Source organism: Diceros bicornis, chromosome 4 (assembly GCF_020826845.1).
Source record: "Diceros bicornis minor isolate mBicDic1 chromosome 4, mDicBic1.mat.cur, whole genome shotgun sequence".
Taxonomy (NCBI): Eukaryota; Metazoa; Chordata; class Mammalia; order Perissodactyla; family Rhinocerotidae; genus Diceros; species Diceros bicornis.
The window spans coordinates 72,612,572-72,624,948 of NC_080743.1; the positions used below are offsets into that span (position 1 = coordinate 72,612,572).

Here is a 12,377-nt window from a genome sequence, read left to right on the forward strand (position 1 = left end):
AGAGAGCCACAGCGCAGCTGTTTTGGAAACCCAGGGATGTCTCTCTATTTCCTTCTGTAAAGGCTGGGCCTCTACCTTCTGCTTCTCTCTTGTCTTCTCCTCTCCCCCTGCTGGGTCATGTCGTCACTTGACCTTGCCCGTGGCCCATAAAGCCTGCCCTAGCCTCCTCTGTAGCACTGGGACTCTCCCTATGCTCCCCTCTCCCTATACATCCCTTTGACCTCTCCCCTCAGTGCTAACCCTTGAAGGGTTAGGAGCTCACTCCCAGTCCAGGGCTGGGAAAAGACACCCTGTCCAGAGCGTGAGTGTTTAGGACAGGAGGGGGTGCAGGCAGGAATTCCCCAGAAGGAAGTGTGGGTGGGTGGGCATCGTGACGTATGGTGGGCAGGTCCTGGGAAGTGCTGGGGAAGTCAGTCAGCCCACGTGCTGGGCACAGCTTCACTGTGTGCCACGGGGGAGCTTGAACAATTGACGGTTCGGCAATGAGTCGTGGTTTCCCTCATCAGGAAAATGGGATTGTAGTAATACTCGCCCTCCCTGCTTTTTCTGAGGACCAAATTGAAAGAAGAAAGAAGCTTACTAAAGCGGGGGGGAAGACAACTAAGCAATGGACCAACATAAGGTTGCCACGGGAATTTATCTGCGAACATTTTCAGAACTAGCTGCAACAAGGGCAGGTTCGGAGGCAAAGCACGGAGGGATTTCCATTCAAAAACGGCGGGTGGGGGAGAGCGGGCGAGGCTGGGCAGAGCAGGGCCCGAAGACTCTGGCGTGGTTCTGGAGGCAGGTGGGGCCTGTGTGTTCCGGGCGAGGCCCCTCCCTGCCTCCCGCCCATTCAACTGCTGTTTCTTCCCTTAGTCCCCACCTCCATCTCGTTCAGGATGAGAACAGCAGAAAATGGGAACTTCTGCTATTTTGCCCTGGCTTATTCTTCCCTGAAACAATGGCTCAGAGAGCCTGTAACCTGCTTGAATGGAGGTAAAGGAGAGAGATTTAAAAATTAATGTCCTGGGGCGGGCCCGGTGGCATAGTGGTTGAGTTCATGTGCTCCACTTCGCTGGTTCGAGGGTTCAGATCCTGGGCGTGGACCTGCGCACTGCTCAGTGGGCCGCGCTGTGGCGGTGTCCCATAGAGTAGAGGAAGATTGGTACAGGTGTTAACCCAGCACCAGTCTTCCTCAAGCAAAAAGAGGAGGAGTGGCAACAGATGTTAGCTCAGAGCCAATCTTCCTCACCAAAAAAAAAAAAAAAAGAAAAAAAATTAATGTCCTAAACTAGTATCCAGGCCCCTGTTCTCCCTTCCATGGTCAGGAGACTTAGGAACCGAGTGGAGCTGGATCATCACTGATTCCATCAGGGAAAGGCTGGGAAGGCAGGAATCAACCAAAATTCTAGGACATTGGATTATTTCTGAGAAAATGAATTGTTAGAGATCTTTACGGACATAGAAGTGTTTTAATTGAGTGGCGTGGACTCGCAGCACCGATGAGGGTCTCTGTCCCTCCAGATGATGCAGAAGAACGTGAGGAAGAAGAGAGTGGCAGTGATGGGAGCTGGGATCGGGGGTGTGGGGGCCATTAAATGCTGCTTGGATGAAGGGCCAGAACCCACCTGCTTTGAGCCCACCTGTGACGACACTGGGGGACTCTGGAGATTCCAAGTAAGTCTTAATGTTCCTGGGATGGAATGCAGTGCACATCTAATCTGCAACTCGACAAATGTAAAACAAGAACCTGCTGTGAGCTGGAAACTGTGCTCCCTGTGGGGGATAGAAAGATGAACATGAACAGTTCCTGGCTTTCGGGGTTTATGGCAAAGGAAAGAAGATGTCGATACGGATCATTGCAGTACAAGAGAGAGATAGTGCTTAGTGCTGAGCCAGGGGTCCTAGAGGTGCTGTGGGTGCACAGGCTGGTGTGGAGGCGGGCAGCCCTAAGGCAGGAAAAGGCCCTAGAACAGGAGGAAACCCTCTGCTGAGCAAGTCTCAGAGCCCCCGTTTCCTAATCTGTGAGAAGAGACGAGTAATCAGTTCTTCATAGGTGGCCTCTGTGAGAATGCCTAACCTAGTCATTGGTTACAGAGTTGGTATGCAGCAATCTCTCTCTCTCTTCCTTCCTGAGTCACCATGTTTGGGGAGGAATTTTGGTGCCACTAAATCCTTCAGAACAGGCAAAATGTGTTTTATGTAACTGAACTCCAGATCAGATACAGTCCCTCTTTGTCTGTGAAGAAAAGCAAGACTGTGTGATGAGTTTCTCGAGAGTACTGTCTGGTACATCAATAAGGGCTGGCAGGCTTGGGAATGAGTCAGTAGGAAGAATCAAACCCACAAAACCCTTACAAGCCTCTGGCCTCCTGGAGAACTGAGGTCTTGGCATGTCAGAATCAAAAGTCAGCTGAAAGGAAGCACTGGTCGATGCTCTGTCTTGCAGGCATTGGAGAAATCTAGCAGCAGAGTAGACTTGCACACGCCTCTTAAAGCACAATCTTTCTCCACTGCATTATTCACCAGGAACTCATTGGGAGTGTTTTCCTTTACTTTCTAAAGGAGAAGTCAGAGGAAGGACAGCCCAGCATCTACAGATCTGTGAACATCAACACTTCCAGGGAAATGCCCTGCTTCAGTGACTTCTCCATTCTGATCATTTTCCAAATTACATGCATAGCTCACAGCTCCTGGAGTATTTGAGGATGTGTGCCAAGCATCTTGACCTTGTGAAGTACATCTGTTTCCAGGTAAGCTTTAGGGTCTTTTGTTGTCTTGACCCTTGAGAATCTAATGAAGGCAATTGTCACTTTTCTCTAGAGATAGACGCATAAATATAACATTTTGTGTGCAATTTCAAGAGATTAAATACCCTGATTTAGAAACACTGAATACACCTGTATATCTTCTTTGGAGAAATGTCTCTTCATGTCTTTTGCCCATTTTTTAATTGGGTTGTTAGTTTTTTCCTTGTTGAGATGCATGAGTTCTTTATATATTTTGGAGATTAGCCCCTTATCAGAAGTATGGTTTGCAAATATCTTTTCCCAGTTGTTAGGTTGTCTTTTCGTTTTGTTGATGGTTTCCTTTGCTGTGCAGAAGCTTTTTAGTTTGATGTAGTCCCATTTGTTTATTTTTTCTATTGTTTCTCTTTCCTGGTCAGACATGGTGCTTGAAAATATGTTGCTAAGACTGACGTCGAAGAGCGTACTGCCTATGTTTTCTTCTAGAAGTTTCATGGTTTCAGGTCTTACATTAGGCACATGTGTGCAGTGATGGATTGTAATTAGTATTTGGGTGATGAACATGAGAACATGATGTAATCCACGCTGAAATAGAAGTATAATGATGTATACCTGAAATTTAGACAATATTACCACAATAAACAAAAACAAAAACAAAACAAAACAGAAACACTGACTATTGAATTAGAGGCAATATTGTATTTATTTGTAAAAGCTCTTTGCCTGTATGGTGGTCTCTTGCATATATGCATATATCAACCACACGACTTTCTCACTTGGCATTTTCCTTGCACAAACTCAGACTATCACTATAATCCTCTTTGCAGAGGGGTCTCTTTCCAGATTAAGTGAGTGCGTGCATTTGGAACACTTTCATCAGTGCTTATCATAAGATACACACTCAGTAACTGTTAGCTACCATCATCATCATCATCATCATTACTTTTCTAGACTCATAGAAACTTACATTTGGAAAGGCTACGCCAGCCTTATCTCTTTTCCAATTCATTTTTTCTGATGGTTGGACATCTAGTCCCTGCTTGATTACCTCCCACAGCAGGTTGTTTACCACCTCACAGGAGAGTCTGATTTAGTATTAGGTAGTATTTAATGTGTCTGTGGCATAAATTTCTAAAAAGACAACTTTTGGACATATGTCCATATATTTACCATCTCATCTGTCTGTTAATCCATCCATATGGTCATCCATTTGGAAGACTTGAAATCAAGGGTGTGTTGGCACATATATCTGCTTCATAAGCTCTATGGCACGAGAAAAAGTCAAGCAACAGGTATAAAGGTATAAAGCAACAGGTATAAAAAAAATAAACACTTTACTTATTACCCATTTCTCAATTTTCAGGGGCATTGTGGAAGAAATCTAAACAAGATCATAAAAATCTCACTGAAGATTTTTAAATATAGGAATATCTACAAGAAAATGATTATTCAGGGTCCACTTTCCCTGGAATCTGGGGAATAAACTGAATGACCTCTGTTGGTCCAGGTGTGGTCCTCTAGTTTCTGGGAGGTGGAAGGAGAGGGTCACGTGACACCCTTGTTTGTCCTTTTGTTCTCAGACAAAGTACAGTGTGAGGAATCCTCCTGATTTCCTTCCACTGGCCAATGGGACGTTGTGGCGGAAGCTCAGGGCGAGCAAAGGCCATCTGCCTTTGACGCAGGCGTGGTCTGCAGTGGTCGTCACAGTGACCTCATTTACCACTTCAGTTTTTCCCAGGTATGTAGCTTTCTCATCTCAGGGGATCCTAAGGGTGGATGGTCTGTGGTTAAGTAAAGTGGATTTAAAATTCTCTTCATAATGGCATACAATAAGTCATTAACCTCAATAATGCAATTAGTATAAAACCTGACTTCTTTGAGTTTTTAAGTTTTATAAAGGAAAAAGCCTGTTATAATCAGAATGTCTGAGTACAAGCCAGTGGCACTTAAGTTTCAACAAAAGAGAGGTATCTGTTTTACCTGTGTTGTCAGGCCACACCTGGAGTGTTGTGCTCTGCTCTGGTGTCCCCTTCAAGAAGAGTGGTGACAAAAGGGAACATAATTAGAGGAGAACAACCAAGATAGTAAAGACTTAGGCAAATGCAACATCGTGAATGTATAAAAACTACAGAGGCTGTTTAGCCTGGAGGAAGGTGCTTGTTGTGGGTGAGAAAGGAGCACGATCACTATCTTTGACTGTGATGTGACCATCATATAAAGGATGGAATCACGCTGTGTGTGTTCTTGTTGGGCAGGACGAGAGCTGACAGGTAGAAGATTTGGGGAGGTAGACTTGGCTCAAAGAAGGGATTTTCCAGCAAGAAGTCATGTCCCAAAATGAAATAGTCTTCCTTGTGAAGTAGTGAGTTTCCCAATTCAGGAGATATTTAAGCAGAAACCAATAACCATTAATGAGGACTTTTTAGATCAGTGGCTCTCAAACTTTAGTATGGTAGGAATAACATGGAGACTTTGTTAAATCACATTGCTAGTTCCAACTCCCTGAGATTCTGATTCAATGCGTCTGGAGTGGGGCTCGTGAATTCACCTTTGACAAAGTTCCCAGGTGCTGCTGGTCTGAGAATTGCATTTGCATAACAAGGCTGTATTAACATATAATGCAAGGTTGGACCAGGTGACTCTAATTTTCCAATTTTGAGAGTCCCTAATGATAATCACAGAAAAAACATAGAATGCTGTATGAATTTGGGTATCACGAAAGTGAATTTGCTCCGTAAAAGTTGTATGTATAAGTGTATATATATATAGTATATATAATTGTATACATGTGTATATAAAATAACTTCGTGTGTGCTATGATAAATCAAATTTCTGTTAATATCAATTGTGAATCATAAGAGGACCATTGGAAAAGAATTTGAACGTGGTACTATATATAGATTTTGGTTTTAAAGTGGTTTACTATGAAACTGTGCAAATGCAATGTAATAGCTACAGTAAGCTTTGCATTTCCTGAATCTAAACTGCTATTTTCCATTTTTTTCTTTGCATAGGGATTGAGAAGTTCAAAGGTCAGTATTTTCACAGCAAGGAATAGAAGAGTCCGGAGGGATTTATGGGAAGGAGAATCCTCGTGATTGGCTTTGGGAATTCTGGCGCAGACCTGGCTGTGGAGCTCAGCCACGCCGCAAAGCAGGTCTGTTTTCTGAGAGTTGTGTCATGTTGATGTGGGAATTCTCCACCTGCTTGTGCAGATGTACAAACCCAGGATAACTAAGATTCAAGACTTCTGCTTATGGCTTTCTACTAAAAGCACATATCTACACACAAAAGGCAGCAGAGGTTTGAGGGTGTTGGCTGGGCCAAATGGATACTCAGTAATCATGACCAGAAATAGTCAGGCCTTTTGCTCTCTGTCAAGATCTCTGCTAGTTAACACATCTATACTGTGGAAGACTACATGGTCATTAGGAAAAATGAAGCTTGAGTATATGTGCAGATATCAGATGATAATCATTGAAAAAATCAAATTATAGGACCGTGTGCCTTTGTGATCCCATTTATAGAAAAAAATGCTATATACCTGTAGTGGTACATGTATATGCAATTTTAGGAAGATCCAAAAAACCACTAACAGTGTCTTCTTCTGGGGATAAAGAATGGGTGTGGGTGTGTCTGTGTATATAAAATGCTAGTGAAACAAAATAGGCAGCAACTTAGATAATTAATTCAGACCCTTGCTTTGCTATCCTGACTGGCATGATTTAGATATATCTCTACAACCTAGAAAGAAGAGTTGGGGGTGGGGGGCTTTAGAATGATCTAGGTAGGTGACTTAAATATTGCAAATTTTCCAAATAATTATTTAAAATGCCACTCACTTTGAGGTCTGTAAACAATTTTTACACATGTGTGGTTGTGCTTATTGAGTATGGTTAACAAGGTGCGAATAGATTGTCGCTGGAAATGTGCTGGTAATTGCACAATAATCGAGTTGTACACTGAGGGGAGCTAACACACCTAGGTAACCCATCTAAACCAAGAGTCGGTTTTGTCAATGTACAAGCTCGCCCTCTGCTGGCCTTTCTGGGAAAATAGCTATTTTAAACTGTCTTCTCTATGGTCCAGATCATTCCCTCATTCCAGGAGTATTTATTGATCACCTGCTGTGTGCCAGGTGCATATATATCATCACACATGATACTTGGGTGTCTGTTGTATGATTCTATTTACTTTTTTATATGTTTAAAATATTTTCTCATTAAAAATATCCAATTTAAAGAGGAAAAAAGGTCAGAAAAATAATATGATAAACAAAATTTCATATTTTAAAGAAATTCTGATAGTAGTTGTTTGGACAAATTAAATGGGGTGAATACATGTAATAGATAAAATATCATAACATTTTAGAACTGGAGATGACTTAAGAAATTATTTATTTCAACCCCCTGTATTTCAGAACCAAAAAACCAGGTTCAGAGACATTAACAGCTAGTGTAAAGGCAGGCAGAAAATTAGAAAAAAAGGCCAGTACTAAAAGTTAGATCACCTTTTTAGTGGATTTGCCACATTTTCAACCCAAGAATAAAAGAAATAAGTTGTTGCTGGTGTGTGTGTGTGTGTGTGTGTATGTATTTTTCGTGTTTAAGCAATGGTCATTGATTTGACAAAGGAAACACAAAAGAACTAATTTAAACTATTTGTATAGAGCTGTATATTTAAGATTAATCCACATGGAAGTCAATAGCTGACATCAGAGAATGAATGAGAACACCAGGGGGTGAATTGAGAAGTAAAAATGAGGAAAGCTGATCCCAGTCCTTTGCAAGATGGAGGACTTAGGAGCTCCAGCTGAGAAAGTGCTTACACTGCCCCCAAGCTGGAGACTGGCAGAGGTCAGGAGACCAAGGGGGTGAGAGGGCCCAGGCGCTACTGGGGAATCTGATCTTATATGTACGTGATATTGATCTTAAGAAGCCTATAGATTAGCAGGAAACGTATAGTTACACCATCGGAAGATAGTGAAGTCTTGGTTTATCTAGTCTTTTTTTTTTTTTTTAAAGAGAAACTCACACTAAAGTTTGGGGAAGAGTTGAAGGCGTTTGTCTCTTTCAGCCCTTCTATCAGTTCACAGGACACCATCCTCAGCAGGATTTCCAAAGCAGTGTCGAGGCCCAGGTCATGTTCCAAAGAACCCACAAGAGGAGGAGGTGTTGAATGACAGAGAAGGGGAGGAATTCTGGCTCCTGCATAGTTTCCAGACTGATACATTCTTTACCCCGTGAAGTAGATCACAGGATTCTGTTCTTACTGAAGAGGTCAGGTAACTTCTGGGTTCTTTTTCCTGCCCCACAACGGCCCGACTACCCGACTTTGAACACACTCTTACCTTTTCCGGGTGTTTCTTAGCACCAGATGAGGGGCCTGGATCTTTCACTGTGTGTGGGATGAAGGCTAGTCCCCTGGACACTGTCCTTTCGGCTTTGCTTTAATATCATCAGGAAGATCATGACACATCTATGTTGAATAACTGGGCAGAGACTAAATTAAAGATTCAATCATGCAACTATGGCCTCAGAAAAGATACCCATGTTACCTGTAGGGTGCATTTATTTTGTCTCAGCTGATGTGATTGATTCTAAGAACTAGAAAGGACAGACAGACTTGTGTGCATTATGACCCATACACTTCACTCATGAGACAGGATCGAAGATAATCATCAGAATGTATTGACCTTTATTTTGTGGATAATTCTAACCATGTGTTGTCTTATTTGTCAGGCCAGAGCAACAAATGAGAAGGGAAATACTGCTGGCTCCGACACAGTGACAAGAGCCATGATAATGAACAGCACAGGGAGGAGACATTAAAAGTGCATTGTAGCATTTGAGCGGTAATTAAGGTGCTTAATGAAGAGAATGAGCAATAAAAGAAGGTTACGTTCATTATGAACTGTTTAAGAAATGGAACAAGAGTGTAACAAATTTTAGAAATATTTTCATCGAAACTTTAAGTAAAAAGTAAAGAAATTAAAAGTAACAGAAGGATTTCCTTACCTGTGTACGTTTCAGTGTCCTCAACATGCTGATTACACGGCAGTACCTGGTAAGTGAAGCTTTGCTGTGTATATGCAATCACCACCACGTGAAGTTCAACTAAAGATCTCAGCCTCTGGCAAGAGCTGTGTGCTAGAGCTGAGGCTCACAGCACAGAGAGAATGAGGAGTGGGTCATTGTGATAAATAGTTGATCCGAGTTGAGCATCAGGATCGAAGTTGAGAACGGGACCCTCACATTCCAGCGTTTATCTGTGCCTCTGTCTTGCACTAGTGTAGATAGCTATGTTTAAGGGTGGAAAGCCAGATGAAGCCTTTTGCACTGGAGGACCAGAACTTTGTTTTCCTGGCTTTTTACTGCCTTCTTAGTTTGAGAATGTCTTATAAAGGGGGAATAAAGGAAGAGGAAGAGAAGAGGAAAAGGATGACCCTAGAGCCTTAACATTTCCTAAAGAACATTTTCATCTCATCTGTCAAAACAGAAGGAAGAAAGAGTGCCCAATAAAGTTTTCTGGAACAAATAGTGGATATGTAAATGAATAAATGAAGAGAGACAAAAACTAATATTAATCATCTTCCCTGGTTTTATAGATTTCTAAAACCTCAAGTGAGTGTCCATGACAACCTTCCCAATCACATCATTTCTGGCAGAATGATGATCAAATCCAGTGTGAAAGAATTCATGGAATCAGATGCCATTTTTGAAGATGGTAACAGGTGGAGAATATCAGTGTGGTCATCTTTGCCACAGGATATACATTCTCATTTCCTTTCTTTGAAGATGCTGTGACTATCATTGATAACCAAATATCCCTATGGCATCGTGTATTCCCACTTCATTTGGAAAAACCAACTTTGGCTTTCATTGGTTTAATCCAGCCAGTGGTGATACCAGCAACAGAACTCCAAAGTCGCTGGGTCACCTGCACGTTAAAGGCTGTGGTATGAATTCCCGTGGTTTCTTTACTACTCCTAGGCACCCTGAACCAAAAGAGTATTAAAATCAAGTTTAAATTAAAGGACTGGTCAGTTACAACCAATATTACTATTCACTACTTTCTTTTTTAAAAACTATTTCCACCTTCCAGTGAAATTTCATTTTGCTTAATAATATACAATATTGCTTAAGAATAACAAGGACAGATTTTCTTTTTTTTTCTTTTTAGAGAATTTAGCAAGGCCTGAAAAAGAGAAGTGGGAGAAAACCAGTTACAACAATTTTACAAATGTGAAAGACTTCCCTGTCCATGTACTTGCTTTCCGAGCTCTGCACACAGCACAACAATAGCCAGAACCAGCAGCCAGAACCAGCAGCGCACCAGTGCTGTGGGTTCCATTTAGAATTTTTATTAAATTCTTCCTGGGATAAGATTTCTCCTTGATTCTTTTTCATTCCATCTATTCTGTGGAACTAACAGCAATTGAAGAACCAGAGAAGGGAAAATGTGCCTTGTTTTTTTTTAGCAATTCTATGGGAATAAAAACTCCTGTCTTTATTGCTAACAGGGAAAAGTTGGGTATGCATTTCCTTTCTAGAACTCCTCTCTCAGGTCCTGTTAATCAGCTGTGGAGAAGCTCAGCCCCAGAATTCTCACTCTTTTACTTTCTGGAACCACAATCTATCTTTCCCTAGACCCCTCCTAATAGTTATATGTTTCCTCTCACAGGACAGAACAGGTTGGCCACCACCAAGGACATGAAGGCTGACATTGTCTGGAAAAGAGAGGCTGTGGGGAAAAGATAGGGCCCTCCACCAGCAGGCAATTACTGCAAACAGGATTTGTGGGTTTAGCCGGGTGGGGTCAAAGGAGAGCGAAATCTCTGAGTTAGATTTTCGACGTCATTTCTAACATCAAGGTGGCAGCTCCAAGGAATGTTCAAAGAAAAGATTGAAAGCTTCTTGTTGAAGACACTTACTCTGTCCTTGGTTTTAGTATCAGGTATAATTTGATTATTCTATAGGCCAAGAGAAATTATTTCATAATGTAGAAATGATAGAAACAAAGGAGAAATTCACTTATGAAACAAATATCTGAGTGCTTATCATATGCCAGGAACTGTGGTAGTCAGATGGGATAAAGGTATCAGGAACATAATTCCCACGCACAAGGGACTCCCAACTGATGGTAATTAAATGCTTCTTAACTGAAAGAATGAATCTTTTTTTTTAAATTTTTATTTATCTATTTTTTTCCCCAAAGCCCCAGTAGACAGTTGTATGTCATAGCTGCACATCCTTCTAGTTGCTGTATGTGGGACACAGCCTCAGCATGGCCGGAGAAGCGGTGCGTCGGTGCGCGCCCGGGATCAGAACCCGGGCCACCAGCAGCGGAGCGCGCACACTTAACCACTAAGCCACGGGGCTCGCCCTGAAACAATGAATCTTCACACAAGCTAAGACTACAAATGTGTCCTAGGAGAAATTCTGAAGTTGGGGGGCATAATTTTAATGCTCTAATCAGGCAAAGACCTAAGGCAACTAGATATTTTCTAGACTCTTTTTTGCCAACTCTTAGCAGACTTCTATATAGGTCAATTTTTGGGTGCAGTAAGAAAGAAAATAACCTCAACACTTAGAACAGGATAGAAATATAGCCAAATTCAACCTTTGGCAGCCAGATTCTCCAAATCAAGCCTCAGTTAATTGCAGTAGATATTTAAGTAAATGTCCACTTCCTCCCTAAATATTTGTTGAAACCTGTGTGGAGTACAAAAAGGACTACAAGATCTGGTCCTTGCCCACAGACAGGTTACAGCATAGTTGAAAACACAAGCCTTCACATGCCTGAGGCTATACACCCGGACAGCATACAATGTACAGACAGGCGTGGTTAAGAGCAATCAGTGAGGGCACAAGTGGCTGGTAGCAGAGAGTTCGGGTGGTTAGAAGGGAGGGACTCGAGACTTGCCCTGAAGTTAACACTTGTCTATGCAAAAGGAAAGGAGAGGCTGCACACCTGGGGTCAAGTGTGGCCCCAGAAGCTGCAAAGTTATCAACAGTTTCTCTTCTCTCTGCATAGTCAAGGAGAGCCAGGTGGTTTGTTTTTAGATGTACTCAGAATCCTTAGCACAGGCTTCAGAAGGATTAGATCAACTGCATGGACAAAGTCGCCTCTTTCCAAAATGAAACCCAGTTTGCCTTCTCTCTTATCCACTGATCCCAAATTAGCGATGGAAGTTTTCTTTGGACCATGCACCCTATACCAGCACCACCAGCAGGGACTGGGGAAATGGGATGTGTCCCAGAGAGCCATCCTGACCCAGAGAGAGCAGATTCTCAAACCCATGAAGACTCTGGGTGGTCCCTGAGGACTTCACCAATCTCATAGGCCAACCTGGTTCCAGTTTCTCTGTGCCACCCTGACCATCTCAGAGTTCATGATCACCTGCTATGAATGTGACAGAGTAGAGCAAAGGCTACAGGGATCCATGTCTCTCTCTCCACTTCCCAAGGCAATCCCTGATGGCTTCAGGTGGCTTAATTCCCCTCACCTGGCTTGCTCCCAGATCATAGATGACTAAGATAGGAGGTTTGACTGGTTGTCGTTGTCTTTCTCGTCATTATTTATTAAGTGCTCCCTGTAGACGTGGAGCTGCACCCAGCAATGGTGCTCATCCCAGTCTGGTTGAGC

General features: G+C 42.4%; 1 protein-coding gene and 1 long non-coding RNA gene across 2 annotated transcripts; both read left to right on the forward strand.

Moving 5' to 3' along the window:
* Window positions 1–832: 832 nt before the first annotated feature.
* Window positions 833–2,655, forward strand: LOC131401769 (flavin-containing monooxygenase 5-like; the record flags this gene model as incomplete). The annotated part of the gene is made up of 3 exons (XM_058536933.1): window positions 833–978; window positions 1,507–1,659; window positions 2,548–2,655. Coding segments are annotated over exons 1-3 (267 nt in total), but the record flags the coding sequence as incomplete, so codon positions are not given.
* A 22-nt stretch (window positions 2,656–2,677) lies between these two features.
* LOC131404732 (uncharacterized) lies at window positions 2,678–10,915 on the forward strand. Its single transcript, XR_009219839.1, has 5 exons — window positions 2,678–2,735; window positions 4,310–4,467; window positions 5,744–5,886; window positions 9,912–10,071; window positions 10,413–10,915. It is a non-coding gene; the product is annotated as an uncharacterized LOC131404732 (long non-coding RNA).
* Window positions 10,916–12,377: the final 1,462 nt, after the last annotated feature.